This window comes from Numida meleagris, chromosome 5 (assembly GCF_002078875.1).
Source record: "Numida meleagris isolate 19003 breed g44 Domestic line chromosome 5, NumMel1.0, whole genome shotgun sequence".
NCBI lineage: Eukaryota > Metazoa > Chordata > Aves > Galliformes > Numididae > Numida > Numida meleagris.
This window is the reverse complement of record NC_034413.1, coordinates 36,771,330-36,788,066: the sequence shown is the minus strand read 5'-3', so window position 1 is coordinate 36,788,066 and position 16,737 is coordinate 36,771,330. Positions and strand designations below refer to the sequence as shown.

The 16,737-nt window shown below is 42.7% G+C and overlaps 1 protein-coding gene and 1 long non-coding RNA gene across 5 annotated transcripts in view; one reads left to right on the top strand and one right to left on the bottom strand.

Annotated features, from left to right (window-relative positions):
• Positions 1-16,737, bottom strand: part of FN1 (fibronectin 1) — a 49,854-nt gene that overhangs the window by 19,710 nt on the left and 13,407 nt on the right. For all 4 annotated transcript variants that reach the window (XM_021399202.1, XM_021399204.1, XM_021399205.1 and 1 more), the window contains exons 12-24: positions 15,712-15,855; positions 13,556-13,677; positions 12,194-12,371; positions 11,885-12,061; positions 10,540-10,668; positions 10,336-10,425; positions 9,574-9,768; positions 7,900-8,172; positions 4,077-4,343; positions 2,557-2,651; positions 1,909-2,077; positions 1,560-1,646; positions 789-980 (exon numbers count right to left, since the gene is read on the bottom strand). In XM_021399202.1, the coding sequence (XP_021254877.1) occupies positions 789-980; positions 1,560-1,646; positions 1,909-2,077; positions 2,557-2,651; positions 4,077-4,343; positions 7,900-8,172; positions 9,574-9,768; positions 10,336-10,425; positions 10,540-10,668; positions 11,885-12,061; positions 12,194-12,371; positions 13,556-13,677; positions 15,712-15,855 (2,118 nt within the window). The remainder of the gene's footprint in view (positions 1-788; positions 981-1,559; positions 1,647-1,908; positions 2,078-2,556; positions 2,652-4,076; positions 4,344-7,899; positions 8,173-9,573; positions 9,769-10,335; positions 10,426-10,539; positions 10,669-11,884; positions 12,062-12,193; positions 12,372-13,555; positions 13,678-15,711; positions 15,856-16,737) is intronic.
• LOC110399843 lies at positions 6,283-10,368 on the top strand. The gene is made up of 3 exons (XR_002439438.1): positions 6,283-7,013; positions 9,039-9,139; positions 10,285-10,368. It is a non-coding gene; the product is annotated as an uncharacterized LOC110399843 (long non-coding RNA).

Sequence of the window (16,737 nt, the reverse complement as noted above, 5' to 3'; positions counted from 1 at the left end):
GGGCACTTAACTTGCATCCAGTTTACTTTGAACAATGATGAGACAAAGAACCATCCTTTTCTGAGGAAAATTGAAACATAAAGCATACCCAATTTTTTTTCCAGGTAAAAACAAGACAATAAAGTCTATTAAAGTATAAACAAAACAAGCTCCTCTGAAATATTAGTGATTGACCTAGATATTTTGTCTCATTTGAATGAGAAGTCTGACTTATCATTGGGATCATGAAAACATCAACCTATCTGAAGGGACTAAATTGGCCTACGCCATAACAGGGGTTACATTCTATTTTAATGTTCTGCTGGGAAAAAAAACCCTTGTTTTACAGGACAAATGCCAAAAATGCCTATTTTCTGTAAAATCATCGTTAATCCACACAGAATACATGTACCATATCACCTTTAAAGAGTGCTGAAAGCCAGAGACATACATTCTTAGCTCTTTCTTGCACCAGAAGATGGCAAAGGGCTAAAGCAATCACTGCTTTAATTATGCAGTATCGCAGTATTAGTTCACGTCCAGATTGCATACAGTACTTCAGTGAAGAACAGACATTTTAAAGCAGTGTTATAAGAGCAAGCAAACACAGTAGCTGGCATCACTGCAGGGCTGAACAGAAACAAAAACACACAAACAAAGCCCTCACAAAGAAAAATGAAATGAAACCATCTGGGGAGATCGGCATTAAATTTCTGCTACTGCCCTATGCCATGATACTAGTTGGAGTCCCGCAATGTAGAGCTCTCTGGCTCAGTTTAACTTTGAGTGGTTAAAAATGCTTTCATTACCTTGCGTGATGGTTTTGGAGATGGGGATGCTCTCCTGGTCATCTTTGACTGCGTAAACACTGACATTGTACTCCACACCAGGGTTTAGGTTTTCAAAGGTGCAGGAGGTCTGATCTGCACCTACTACTTCCTCCAAGGTAGAGCCCTGCTGCCCATCCGTAGGAGCAGTGGTCACTCGGTAGCCACTGATGCCTGTAATACAGGTATCCAGCATTATTTCAGTTCCCTCTGAGACCTTCCCAAGCTGAAAATCTCATGACACATCAAGAAGAGATACATCCGAGAGTGGAGTTTTCAAAAGCCTTTCAACCCTTATTTTATGGAAGACAACTGTACAGGTCCCATCAGTTTCTGTGGGAAAAGAATTCATCTTGAATGCTTTCAGAAATCCCATGCATACTCTCAGCAACATGAACTCATTCTTCACTGTCTGAAGTATTTTTTTTAGGTCTAGTTTGCTTTCCTGTTTTCACACCAGTCGGGATATTTGACAAAATTCTTCAAATCCCTAAAACAGCTGAAACATTTAAATGCATTTATACTCCAAAATACCATTTTATATAGAATGCAAGTCATGAAAAGTCCTACTGAAACCTATACTTAACTGTGAATTATATCTCTGAATATAACCCACTTTTTTTTTTTTCCCTTAAATGACTGTACCAAGCTCCCTAACAATGTCTCCTTAGAGAACTGCAAGGCACTGCAGAATAAATGTTATCATTCAGGTACAACAGAGGTTTCAAGATCAGCATGAGGTCATATAGTTACCTGGAGTTGTGCTTCTATCCCAGGAGACTATCAGGATCCCAGTATCAGGATTGGGCTCCAGGCGCAGGTTTGTTGGTGGAGACAGTGCTGTAAGCATTCGGATAAATTAGTGATTTCTGGCTTCGAGAAGCATGCTAGCTCCTTCAGCATCCCTTCTTCCCAGATTCTATTCTCACCCTTCAGAATTAGCTAAAACTTCTCCTGAAGTTGTGACTCTATGAGTTAGTGCTACAATCTCCTGTGCATCAAAAAACCCACAACTGACTCCCAGAAGACAGCCATTCATCTGAGGAGCGCAAAAGAAGCAAGTGGAAGAAGAAATAGCTGCGGAAAAGCAAACGTGTCATACGTGTAGTCACTCTCCTGATGATTGGGGTCTCTCTCTCCTGGCCATCCATCAGGACTGTGAGGCTGTAGGTATACTCCACACCAGGGGTCAGGCCAGATATCACGATGCTGCCAGAATCAGAGATGACCTCACGGGGAGCCTCTCCACCTTGGCTTGGACGCACACCAAGCTACAGAGAAGCAGCAAAGTTTCCTTTTCAGTCTCAAGTACTCCTGTCCCACTGAACGATCAGCATTTTGTCTTGTCATCCAATAGGAGTACCATGGGTCTGTATGCTCCACACCAGCCCTCAATCCTGCAACCTGCTTTAGATAGCCAGAGGTCAAGCTGAGTTTTTGCACCCTATGTGCAAACCTGAGCTGTATAGGCCTTCATGGACCCACCGGCACACAGACTGTAGAGAAACAGCCCTAACAGACTGTGAGACCTGGAAATAACATGTCCTACTGCTGAACTTGACCTGAAACCTAGAGAACACATTTGTTTCAGCCTCAATGATTTATATCTGCCCCCTGCAAATAGCATGTTTTTTTGCATTTCTTTCCTTTTTGCTATCTTCACTGTAGTCTGTAGTTATCACCCGTAATTGGTCCTCCCAATCACAATGAAGAAAGAGGAAAAGAAACATGGCACTTTGGTTTCTCCTACCTTGAAACCAATCCTTGGGGCAGGCGTCCAAGTGATGACAATAGAAGTCTCAGTCACTTCTGTGTTAAAAGGAGGAACAGAGCCAACGGGCTGATCTGTGAAGAGAATTAAGAGTTGAAATCTAGCTGCTGCAGTGATGAATAGTTGGAAAACCTGACCTACAGCAGTCCAAATAGCAAAATCTATGTAATAAGACACTGAACTGTATTACTTCTGAAAAGCCAGTGGTTTGGGAGGGATCTGAGAGATGACCTCTCGTAAATAAGTCCTCTATCCATTGACCCCCAACTTGGCAAATACTGTTTTTGGCATGATACCTGATGCGTTCTTCAGAAAGCAGTCTTTTCCCTTCAGCCACCATATGTCGTTCAATCAGCAGAACACTACACCCTTGTCTGTCATCCAGCTGTCCCAGCAAGGACTTTCTCATCCCTCACCAATATCTTCAACCCTTTTGAAGTCAGCAGAGTAAAAGGGAACTCAACGACAATCTGAGGACTCAGTGGTCTCATTGATATCTGTCAGGAGCATCACGCAGAAGCCAAAGCTTCTGTGCATCTCAGAATCAGTCTAAATAACTCCACTGAGTTTAATCTGAATTGACTTCATTAATAATGAAGAGACTTTGTTTATTCATCAATAGTCTCAAACTGGAGTGGTTTCATTCACATCAGCTAGGACTCAAAGCTAGTGTTCATCTAAGATAGACAATGTAATTGAGAATATTTATAGATAAAGCTGCCTGTCAGCAAAAAACACATTGCCAAGGTCAACAGTGTTGCTGGGGTGATAAGTTTAAACCCTTGTTTTAACTTCACATTGTTAAAAAAGAAACCACACTCCCTTTTGAAAAGAGGATGTGGTTCTGGGCTTGGATGACTGAATTTTGTTAGTTTGTTTGAGTACTTCTCCATTACTTAAAAGTAAATGTACTTGTTCATTCTATAAGCGCATGTGAGTTCCTATAGAACTGCCTCAACACCCAACATCTGCTAAGTATTTCTTCCACACACACAGCACAAATGTAAGTGACTGCAATGAAATATCTATATATCAATAGCATACATTCTTTATGTTATCTTCTGTAACTGCCTTTAGACAATATCGTTGGGCCTGATAAATGACTGCCTTCAGCTTTATACAAATCACAGACTAATTATTCCTTACCCATTTTAAGGGAGCTCTTTGCTCTCCTTGATTAGTCATGCCAAAACCAAACAACTGGAAAAAGCATTTAAAATTAAGTTCCTTTGTCATTCAGTTAACTGAGGTACCAATAATAAGTTTCCACTTGTGCTGGAATAGATTTTACTGGAAGCTTTTTGATGCAAATAACTCTTTTACTGCCAAATTGTTCACTGAGAAGAACAGGGAATACTTCCCAAGCAGTTCTGCTGGAATGCTACTTCAAAAGAGTTCTTCTGTAAACCAGTTCACAACAGCCACTTCCAACACAAGCCTACAGTTTTGAAGAAGGGCCAGGGCATTAGTGAAGAGGAGTATGTGCCCATTATACTTACAAGTTGTGAAGACTCCAGTCTCTCTGGCACTTTGCAAGTCTTCTTTAACTGCCACGAGGTACACCGTGTACTCAGTGCCAGGCTGCAGGTTCCTGAGGAGGTACTTAGTGGCAGAAGGGCCCACATTGTATGTCCGTGGCTGACCTCCTCTCGTGGGACCTGCAGTTAGCCGGTATCCTGAGATCACAGCACGGGGCCGCGTCCACAACACCAGCACAGAATGCTCCGTGGTATTGATGAACCTCAGGTTGGTGGGGGCATCAAGCTCTGGGGAGGAAAAAGCACAACATGCATCAGCTTAACCCCTACTTCATCCCCTACTTCCAAAGCACATTCATGACCTTGCATTAAAGCTTCAGTGTAAAGTGAAGCTGTTGAGCCTGTAATTCTCACTTAGGGCATGTGTTGCAGCAAGGAAGAGAGAAGGAGGGAGCTGGAACTAGAAGTGACAACTATATCCATGTCTCGATGCCATCCAGTAACCCGCACCTATCCTGCTTCTGGCTGCCATGATTTGGGCTGCTGCCATTCATGCCATCCCATGAGGGACGCCAGGCTCACAGCTGAGGCAAGACAGAAGAACCCAACAGCTCTCAGGAATTTCAATCATTTCTCATGAATGCTGAGCATTTTTTAAAAATCAGCTCAATTTAGAAACACCAGCATTATCACAGAAACCTAACTTTAGGTTTTTTTTTTTGATCAAAAAGATTTATGCTTTCAAATCTTTGCCCAGTCCTACTCCCTGCCCTGCTCAAAACCTCTTCTCAAAACAAAGCAACACCCCCACCTTGTCATTTTAATGACAAAATCATCAAGTCAGCAACTTTCTGGAGAAAACCAGTTCCTAGATCTCCTTAAAACTAATCACACCGTGGAACTGACATTACAACAATTTTAAGCATGCTCATCGCTCCCATGGGGCTTGTGCAATGGCTCTTATCAGGCTTCCTCCCCTATTTTATCATTACCTCTGGGAAGCTGCTGAGACTGCTAACCCAGAGAACTACATAAACAAGCCTGGAGTGTCAAAGCTTCTTAAGCACTGCACGAGAGTCCCCAGTGAGCAGCAAAGATGTCCCTACCTCGGGCTGAGCAGCTCTTGGGACAGAATGAGACTCAGAGAAGGAATCATACTTAAGCAATTCACTCCCACAGCAGGCAATGTGGCAAAGAGTTATGAGGAGCTACGCAACAAGCTTCCCCACTTTTTCAAGTCCCATGTTGAAACTGAGACCAGTAAAGAGAGGTTTCATCAGTGCTCTTTTTTGATGGCAAAAGTTTTCCCCCCACCGGCCCCCACATAAACAACATTTTTGTGACAAAATTAATGTTTTCATCACCTTCCTGTTGATTCAGTGAAAAGCAGTTTTTGCCTCTTTGTTTCTCTACCTGCTTGTTTTTTCTTTTTTTCTATGAATCATAGAATCATAGAATTAGCTAGGTTGGAAAAGACCTACAAGATCATCCAGTCCAACCATCCACCTACCACCAATAACCCCATTAAACCATGTCTCTCAACACTATATCTAAATGTTTATTGAACACCCCCAGGGACGGTGACTCAACCACCTCCCTGGGCAGCCCATTCCAGCACCCAACCACTCTCTCAGAAAAGTAGTATTTCCTAATGTCCAGCCTAAATCTCCCCGGCGCAACTTGAGGCCATTTCACCCTTGTCCTGTCACTAGTTACAAGAGAGAAGAGGCCGACTCCCAGCTCACTACAACCTCCCTTCAGGTAGTTATAGAGAGCAATAAGGTCTCCCCTGAGCCTCCTCTTCTCCAGACTGAACAATCCCAGCTCCCTCAGCCGCTCCTCATAAGGCCTGTGCTCTGGGCCCCTCACCAGCTTCATCACCCTCCTCTGAACACGCTCCAGGGCCTCAATGTCTTTCTTGCAGTGAGGGGCCCCCCAGTGAGGGGCTTCTTGAAGAAGGAGGGAAAAGGAAGCCAAGACTCCCTTCTTCCACCACTACCAAAGATGGGGAAAATATTTCTAAGGGACAAAGAATGAGTGTGATCCTCCCTGGAGCTATCTCCAACCAACAAGTGGAGATTCAGCCTTATCTCTTCTTGGTATCTAGATCTGTGTTCTGCCCTATCTGACAGGGACAGTCTCTTTATCCATTTGTCGTCCACACTCAGATCCTTTCTGCACAGTTTAATTTGCCAGCTCTGTTAGGCTTCTACCACTTCCTTTTCCCATATTAAAGAAAAAGGGGAAGATAAAAAGCCACACACACACTTCAGTTTGTTTGTAGGCTGCTCTTTAACAGAAGGCCAAGAAGAGAATCACATTTTCACCGTGGGAAGAGACTTTTGCTGCAGGGTTTTCCTTGGGAACTCCCAATGATTTCTGTTTCCCAGGACTCACGATTACAGGATGCAATTTACATGAATACTTTCTGAAATATGGTTTAGGCAAAACAGTTAAGCAGATGATCATGGCCTACAGAAAAGGATTCCAGACGTGTTACTAGCCCTGTGCTGAATCTCATGTCTGTGCTCTGATGTACACCTCTAACAGAGGCTCTACACCTAGACAAAGCTCCTGAAAACAACCACAAAAAGCTCACAGATCTAAATGGGAATTGAGCTCTTCTTGTTCTGCAATGGTTAGATGTCATACTGAGGGACTTGGTTTAGTGGGAAATATTGGTGATATGTGGATGGTTGGACAGGATGATCTTGGAGGTCTCTTCCAACCTTGGTGATTCTGTGATTCTACATGCTTACAAGAGAGCTCAGAGTCCTAAGTTGTATCCTTGCTTTTGAAAGACTTGCTTTAAAGAGGAGAAAGGCTGATCCCAACATCTGTGTGACACTACAATCAAGTACCTACATCAAAGGACAAACAAGGATTCTATTCTTCCTGCATAGCTAAGGGAGATGGTAAGAGCGAGAGGCACTATTCATGGTTCCTAACTTTATGGATGTAAGTAAATGATATTTCCCCAGAAGTATAACTATATTCAGATAACTTCATTTCCTTTCCTTCCTTTCCATCTTTATAGGCATCAGGCTAGATTCTCAAAAGCTGCTCTCATTTACCAGAAAGTGTCAGAACAGCAGCTGGTGTGCATAGCTGAATTTTGGTTCTTGGAATAATGTGACCCAGCTGGAGAACAGCATGATCACCTAGTCATCCCTTACACTGCCCAGTAAACAGGATTTGTTCAAATAAACCAGGTCCCAGGTTCTGTCTGAGCTGCCTGTTAAGACCCTCGTAAGCCAGTTTGCTGGGTTTCACTGGGATGACAGTGAAATATCTGGGGTGGTGAGACAGGCTGTGGAAAGCCAGACCTGACCTGGCAAAGCTAAGATCCAGTCCTTTTAATGACAAGGCCTGCCCTCACATGTGCATGAAGAATTCCTTCCAAACACAGTGGAGCCAAATAGGTATGCAGCTGTCAGAAAGGAGAGAGGGATTTTTCAGAGCTATCTCAGCAAGGCTCCTATGTCATGCTGAAATCTGCCCTAAGGTATCCTCCAAAAAATCACACGCTGTGATCTGCACAGTAAAAGAACTGCAGGGCCCATCAATTCTCAGCCAGTAATAAAAAAGTTGAATTCCAGCCATACAAAATTATTTAAAAGTGCCATGAGAGTTAAACTCCCACTGGAAAGCCCTGGAGGAGGATAAATCTGCTGAAGAGATCATTGTTTGACTGAATGAATTCCCTGCCCCATCATCCTAGTTACGGGATACCTCCTGGGCTACAAACTGTTGCAATTTAAGTGCTCTGTTTATACATTTGCCTAAGCAGCAGAGGAATAAGCACCTCAAAAGGCTGAGAAAAGCACCAAGGAAAGGTACTTACTGGTGGTTTGCTCTCCAGTCAAAGGTTTGCTCTCCCTGCCATGGCTCACGGCAAAGATCTTAAAGAGATAGGTCGTTCCTGGGAGCAGGTCAACAACTTCAGCAAAAGAGCTTCTGGTAATGGGCAATCTCTGGCCGTGCTGGCCAGGGCGATTGACAGGGATTGCTTCCACCCGATAGCCAGACACTTGGCTCTGGGGTGGGGTCCACATGATGGTGACCTTGACATCAGAAACCTCCACAAACTGCAGATCTCTGGGCGAAGGGACTTCATCTGAAGAGAAAGAGGCAGAACAGTGTCAGAGGGAATCCTTAGCAAACAGTAGAAGAAACTATGGGGTCATGTGGGAAAAGAAGTGAATTTTGACTGAACAATGGATAGCCCAAGAATATTTACCAAACAGAAGATGTCATGGTAACCCTACTCTGAGCATATACACACACGTTCCCAGACAACATTCAAGCAGACAATTCAAAATGTCACTACATAGCTTTAACTACTTCACATCTTCAGTCACAGAAAGTATCTTGCTGTCATCAAAAGAACCAAAACCCACATATAATGTGCTAGAGTGTCAAGTATGTGCAGAACCAGAAGCTTGAAAAACAAAAAACTAACAAGAACAACAACAACAAACCATCTCCAGAATTTGGAAACAAGATCCTCCTTTTAAAAATTAGGAGAGGGTTTTGAAAATCCACGGCGTGTTTTTAAAGTCTACAATTAACTTAAAAATCTCTCTCCTATAATTAAACAAGTGCAGGGGCAGATCTGGCCTTACTGTAGTCAAAGACAAAATCCGGTTCCCTCTGCGCTGGCCAACAGTACTGCACCCTTAAATCCCTATGTTCAAATTAAGTTTCTTTAGATTAGGAGTGATACCGCCCTAAGGTTAACCAACACATTTTGAGAAGATACACATGCCAAACAATAAAGTCATTGAGCTGAGTTCCTCCCTGGTAAACTCCTATTTGCCAACACATATGCTTGCAACTTGCAGGACCATCACATTCCACTGTTACCACATCAGATCCCAGTTTTTTCACTGTCCTTTCGTTTGGTTTGGCTATTCAACCCAACTGATAGTTAAACTCTGAAACCACTATTTTGTTTTTTTAATGTGGGTCCCTCAATTTTAGATTGTACGGTGTTATTTTGGCACATCAACCAACGCTGAGCAATCTCCACAGGATGCAATGGAAAATAACAGTCAAGACTGGAAGGGTGATGGAGAAGTCAGGTGAACTATTTTGATTTGTGTTGTTGTGTCTGAGTACATAACCTTAAACATCTGTAGGTCAAGTACTGAGGCAAAATGATTTACCAGGCTCCTCAGATCCCTCAGCAGAATCCCCGTAAGACAACTTAGGAAAAACTGATCTCTCTTTTCCACAGACACAATGCAAGACTAACCTTCTGACCTGCCTGCAGCCTGATCTTGAAGAATTGTAACAATACTAATGCAGAGTAGTGGCTTGACTGTGCCAATTCATAAGTACGACTTTTTACCGCAGAACTTCAGTGTCTCACATTGACAGTTAAAAACCAACACAACAACAACGACCAAAGCAAAATTAGAAGTCTAAGGATTGAGTGGCAACACTCATTTAGTTAGAGCAATAAGAGTTTGCATTGCTGTTTGGGTTAGGTACTGACTGATCTTCCGGCCACTACCTGTGCGTGGGACACCTGTGGTTTCCTGCTGGATGAAGACAGGAGTACTCTCCTGATGTTCCTCCACTGCATAGATGCTGATGTTGTACTGAACACCTGGCATCAAGTCACTGAGTGTTACAGAGGTAGCAGTATCAGGCAGGTTGAGTTCTGTGCTGCTGCCTTCCACAGAGGGTGTGTAGACAATTCTGTAGCCTAAAAAAAAAAAAAAAAGAGGTATACGTACAATCGTCAGGCACAATCAGTAAGCCCGCACAAGAAATGATAGGAGAACTAAACAACTGTCTTTACTGAGGTTTCACAAAGCCAGTCCTGAACTTCAGTAGCACCTGTGGCTTGTTTTTGCTGAATTCCACCTACAAATCGTGTGTTCATAATGACCTACACAGCATCACCTGACCTGTATCAAAATTCAGAACTCTGCCATGTGGATTTAGGGTCCATACTGTTCATGTTTGTAATGGCATGGTCTGGATGACAGGTACAGAGAAGGTCATGGGGCTTGATTTTTCTTACCAACACAAATCCAGGAGGAATCATTTTGCATTCAGTCTCCTGAATTGCTGAGTTCATAAAGCTAGACTCCTTCAGCTGTACATGCAGCAACACAAAAGATAAGCTTTCTGTGTGCCTTCTAGCTGGCCTCTGAGCCTAGGCAGAAGGCACTAACCTGTTGTTTCAGAGTTATACTTCATTCTCCTTTCTACTTAGATTTCAGATTCTATCAGCACTGTGAAATAGGTGCACTCCAACTAGACAGACCTGTGATTGGAGCCTGTGGTCTGCTCCAGCTAATGACAATTGATGTGTCATCAACGCTTTCCACGCTGTGCTCAGGAGGTGCATCGGGAGCTGTTCAGAAGAACAACATTGGAAGACAGAAAGCGTGAGGATGCAAGGTACCACATGTCCAGAGCAAACAATAAAAACAGCTTCCAAAGTGCAGCAACACCCACCCACACATACCTGTCGTCTGTGAAGTAGACAGGATCAGATTCTGCTCGCCTTCTTCAGAGATCTGATAAACATTAACAATATACTTGCGACCAGGAAGCAAGTCAGGGATGTTGACAGAAGTGGCTGTGCTTGGAAGATCTAAAAGAGGCGGGAAATAAAAACTGCCTTAGAAATTCTGCCTTGTTGCTTTCTTACCAAATGAAATGGAGAATTCTGTTCTAATCTGGGCTGAATCAGTCTTCCTGCAGTAAAACAGTTGCTCTGCACTGTGGCCTCAGTTCACAGCAGGGAAGTTATGTGGAGAGCATCTGAAGGGAAACCAGGAAGTGCTTCCATTTGCCTGAAGGCCTCTGCCTGCAGAGATACGCTCAGGAACTGCTTCACAACATGCTCAGCTGTCTGGGCAGCTGGATGGTGCTGACAAGAAAGGTGGTGATGGCGCTGGCAGCCCTAGTGTAAGCTCATGTGTCCAAGAGTGTGAGTTCAGGGGGCAGCAGCCAAGGGAGAACTACTAGGTCAGAGGAGTACTGTTCTTTTCTCACGTTGTTCTTCCACCACACACACACACATCCTAATAGCTACTGTAACATCAAATCCTTGAGATATTGCTATTACAATGGTTAAGACAGGAAATTAGGAAAAAGAGATTAAGATGAATTTATGTATGGTGACAGAGGCTCCATACCAGATGTAGTAAAAGTGAATCCACTTCCCGGGTCTAAGTCCAGTGCTTTTAACCAGCTTCCTGGCTTAGCTAAGTTATCACGTTATCAAAGACTAGTAAGATCTGATCCAAACTAAACAACAGAGTGGTCTGAGACAGACATCCATGAGACCATGAGTGGCCAAGAGGGGATTTGGGAAAGACTGCTCTGTTTTGATGCAAGGACAAAAAAAAAACAATGAGGAAGTTAGCCAGGTGGTAGACTCAAAGAACAGATTTGGTCCTCTCCTCATCTGCCTTCACAACACTGTCAAAGCGAATAAGTTTAGATAAGTTTAAAATCCATCAGTAAATACTAAAATGCTGAAAATAATGCATCTACACATAGTTTTTACAAGTCCACGACCTCTGCCTCAGTGAGTTTTCCTCTGCAGGATCCTGCAAGAGTACTCTGAGGGAGTGCTGCTAAATACATGCCTTCTTCTCATACTCTTCCTTAGACTTGAGCTTATAACCATTGATAGAGAAAAGACAGTCAACTAGGTGAGTTTGTAATCTATGCGAGTCCTCCACTGCCACACCTTAATTGAATCATCCTAAAAGACAGCAAGATCCTCACTACTGATTGTCACAGAAAACAGTAATGCTGTTAGCGATGCTTGTATCTAGTAGACTCAATTACTGTCTCACCAAGATATTGTGGCTCATCGCCCTCCTCACTCAGTTCATACTCAACACGGAATCCAGAAACTGTGTCAGAAGCAGAAACCCAAGAGACAACAAAGCTGCTGGCTGTGATTTCAGTGACCGACTCTGAAGTAGCAACCATGGGAGGAAGAAGAGTTGTCTCTCCTGAAACAGTGTTGCCTGAAAAGAGAAGAAAGAGGTTTAGTTAATCATTGTCACTGGGTTAACTGGGATGTCGGACATGCCTTCAGGCTGTTCCCTCAGGACAGTAGGTTGTTCTGAATGCCACTCCAGCCCCACTGTTCAACTCACTTGTCACTGCTGTAGTACTAGTTGTTGTAAAATCAAAGCGTGTGACTTCTTTGGGTCCATGCTGCTGAACACTGATGAGCTGTCCTTCATATACCACACCGGGCTTCAGGCCTGAGATGGTGTAGGAGTTCAGGTGACCAGGGATGGTGGCTTCCTTCCAGTGCCTTCCAGAGTTTTTCTGCAAGAACATGGGTACTCATGTATTGTGAGAGACTCCATGGTCTGCAAGCAGGCCTGTCTAGTGACCCAGCCTGCTCCATGGTTACTAAGCACTGTGATATTCTAAAGTCCGTATGACTTGAATGTGTAATGAACAAAGAGGCATAAAGACATGTCAGGAAGCAGGGCTAATAACTTCTTGGATGACTAAGTTTTACTGGGGTAAACTGAAAAGCAATCTAGCTTTGAACCTTCTTTCCTTTAAAATGAACTTTCTTTGCTAAGGAATAACTTTAGTTTATGCATTATCAAAAAGACAGTAAGGCATGAAGGAACGGCTGGGAAATGCTTATCTAAGATCACTCACAACTGAACTCCAAGCCATCATCTGAAAAGAGAATATACCAAAACGTTTGTCCCTTCTACCCTGTGCTTGAACTCTATGGGAAGCTCTACAATAATGCTTCATCCTCTGAGGTTTGTATTCCAGTGCATTAAGTCTGTTTCTTTCAGGCCTTGATCCAAGATACACTGAAGTCAGTAAAATACTTGAGTGCTTTTAATGGCTTTGGATCAAGGCCTTTATTGTTCTCTTAATCACAGGCAGCACTGAGGTACTAGTGTACTTAATCATTAAGTGGTCTTTTGTGAAGCTACACTCTGGGGAACTGCAAAACTAACTGTATCATTCATTAAAACGAATCATTCCACAAGTATGAATGAGCCAACAAGCAGTGGTTAACCAGCTTTGCTTAGACTTTGCAGAAGATGGGAGATGATTAATTATTAAATTCTCTCCTAGCTGTTATTAACTTCATATCCTACTCATTGCCTGCTCATTAATTGCATATAAAGTATTGTAGCTCCCATCTCTGGATATGCACACAGCACTAACACACTAAGAAAGCTTTCACAAGGGTTTACACTGCTTAAAGCGAGGAAGGATATAAAGTTGTCTGCTGTAGTAGTGCTGTTGTTAATATGATACTACACAAGCACGGTGACCAGAAGTAATGTTTGGGCATGAAAACACCAAGTGTTTATACAGCACAGGGTGTTAACAGTTGACCTCAGCAGGACAAGGACACTGAATTAGCACACTACAGTAACAGCACGCGCCAGGTAAAAGCCTGGAGCTTTAAGGAGCCATGGGTTTCTGGAGCTCTGAATATATCTACCGATCCAGCTGAATGGGGTACTCACCGGTCTCCAGCGTAGAATGTACTTGCTGATGTGAGATGTTTTGGGAGCATTCCACTGGATGGGGTGGGAGTTTGGCTGATTTGTACTCTCTGTAATGATCACCTGAACAGGTCCAGTTGCCCCTGAAAAACAAAAGTTTCCATTCTTAACATACTGGGGGATGGTTTTCTTCCACCTTCATTGCTGAGTCATGAAAAAGGCACGGTTTACATACTACTTAATACATGGAAAATGAGTCAGACTGTATTTCTCTCCTTAATGCTTTTAGCTAGAAAATGGATGAATTAGAATACAGTTAGCATGTGCTGTCTGAGTTTATTTCTGTGTTATGAAATAGCAAATTGGAACTACCCAACATAGAAAAAGAAGAGTTGGTGCGACAAATCAGATCCATAAACTCATGAAAATACAAGTTCAGCAGTGCTCTAACACTTAAGATTATCAATTTCTTGTTAACACATTTAGTTAGATTGGGCTCATTCAAAACCTCTTCACAAAGCGTCCTAATTTTGAAGAAAAGGTTTTAGGATTTGGTGGTTCTCTTTTCAACTACCTCCCTACCCTGCTGGGGAGGTTTCACTGAACACTCAGCAACACTGTACTCGTGTTAGTTCTCAAAAAATCCCACTGCAGAGCAGCCTGGAATCAGCAGGAAACAGTGTTGTTTTAGCCATTAAATACCTACACCCTTCCCTCACTCCCAGCATTTCTGTTTATAATTTGTTTGCACAACTGTGTGACATATATACCTGCTACATACTTAACAGGACTTCCAGGCAAACAAACCTGTGCTCACACAGAATTTCAAAGCTCCCCTAACCCCAAACCTACATTCAGAAATATCAGATTTGGTTTATTTACACATTTGCAGTCACTCTTGTGTCTATAGAAAGCCTAAACCCCGGTCTCCAGTCTGGAGGCACACGTATTTCACATAGCTCAGGGAGATGTTTGTTTAAGCAGTCTGACAAGAGTCAATGAAGCTCAGCAATCCCGAATAAGAAACTGAGGGAAAAAAAATAAGAGGAGAAGAAGCCCAAAGAAGGCCTGTTTCCTATTTGTGCTATTCTTAGTTCACTGCCCCAAAGAGAAGCAGGCCCTAGGTCTGCCTGCCAGGTGTCTTACTGCCATACAGCTAGTAAGCCAGAAAGAAGGCAGTAGGAAAAGGGGTAGTTCCCTTCTCTTCAGGTTCAAATTCCCTTTCTGACATTACAGGACACTTACAGGATAAATACATTGCAGCTACTGAGGGGACAGATACTTCTTTATCTACTGTGGCACAAAAACAGAGTATCAGCTCACATTGAAGCTGGCACATCCAATTCTTACGCAGTTCCTCCACATCTACGCTTAGAAATGGCTGGGGGAACCCATGACACGAGCATAGCTTCCTTCCAACAGAGTAGGCTCAAGGCAACATTAATATTCCATCGTTTTTTTCGGACTAAGACAATGACAGCTGCAACTTGAAACATGCAGGTAAAGAGGTTCCCCTTGTTTCAGAGAACTGAAACAGAACAGCCCAACTGACAGAGGCATTGCTCATGTGCATGAAGACTTCCTGGAAATGACCAGGCAAACAAAGTTCAAATATTTGATTTCTTCAGGGCACTGATCAGGGAAAGTGCTTCATTCTTTGGTGGATTTTGCTACTGCAGTGAGTGTAAAAGGAAAGGCTATAGATGCAAGTTTTCAGCAGCAGAATCTGAAGGTTACAGATGTGACATTGCTAAGCACTAAGAGGTGATGAAAAGCAAAGTTGCTGTGTGATAGTCATGCTTTAAGCTAAGCCCAGCCTCAGGAAAAGCTGTTAACAATCTGGCACCCTCTTTATAATCATAGCACCTATTTGTGTCTGCCAAGAAGGTCGGGGGAAAACATTCTGTTTAAAAAGGAAACGAAAAGGATCTCTCAAGCAGTTAAAGAATACCTCCCTAAGGTTGGGAGTACCTGCAGATTATAAACTATTAGCAGGCCTTGAGAACTATAGAAATAAAATTTTTGTGGTTTTTTTTTTTTATATACAGTGAAAATCAATTCCACTTAACAGGACTTGACAATGATGTACAATAACATACAGGAACTTGAACAGGTGAGGGGTAGAAAGATTGCTTTCCTTAAGTCTTAGCAGAAGAGTCATCTTTTGGGTTTCTTACCAGCATAGGCTTGCAGGGGCTGGCAGTGCCATTCTCCAATACCACGACCATAGCAATAGCACTGGTATCTGACACCATGGACATACTTCTCCCAAGAATCTCCGATCTGGTAGAAAGTACGGGTTTCAGAATCCTGGCACTGATCTAAAGGCATAAAAGAGACAGATAACAACTGCATGATACCAAAACGACTGTGAAAAACCTACATCAAACAGAAGAATAAGTCAGAAGAGACTTTTTGACAGAAAATGCAACAACACTTATTTATAAATATTGCTGCACAAAGAGCAAGTGGCAACAAACTGAATCTTGAATCAAGGTTCCTGATATATCACCGCATGCTTTAAGTCAAATATCAGGTGGCTCATTCCGCTGTGATGCATTGCTTAAAATACTGTTAAGCACAGGCTGTCCACCTGGGAAGCTTCCCACTGAAGTCAGTGCAGTGTTCCTTCAAGGAAGGATTTATTTTGTACTGGCTATTGCGGAGCCCAATTCTGCTTCAGTCAACTGAGTTCATCTCTAATCCAAAGTTAAACATGCTGCTCTCAAGGAAATCAGTGGCAAAATTCCCACTAGATTAAGCAGAATTCAGTCATATGTACGCCTGAAGTGACCCATTAATATTCAGAAGTCATTCTAGATTTACCACCATATAAACTAAAGACGGAGAAAACAAATCTGAAACCTGCTTAAGCTAGTGGAATACAACGTAGCACCAATGCTTCAGTACACTTTCTACTCTGACCTCTGCCCATGTTTCTGGCTCAATGCAAGTCTTCAGTGAGAACTAACATTATGCTTGCTTTGGTTAACAGGAGCCTTGTTTAGAGAGAGCCAACAAAATTAAACCAATTCCACCTTTACAGAGAACTGAAATAATCTCCCCTTCTTTCAAAATAGTGTCTTTTAGGAGCTTTACAATCAGTAAAAACAGTACCAATCCAGTAAAACTGCAGATACTGCTGTAAATAAAGTAGAACTTAACCACTGCTACTTGCTAATAGATTTTCCTGGCAATAGCTT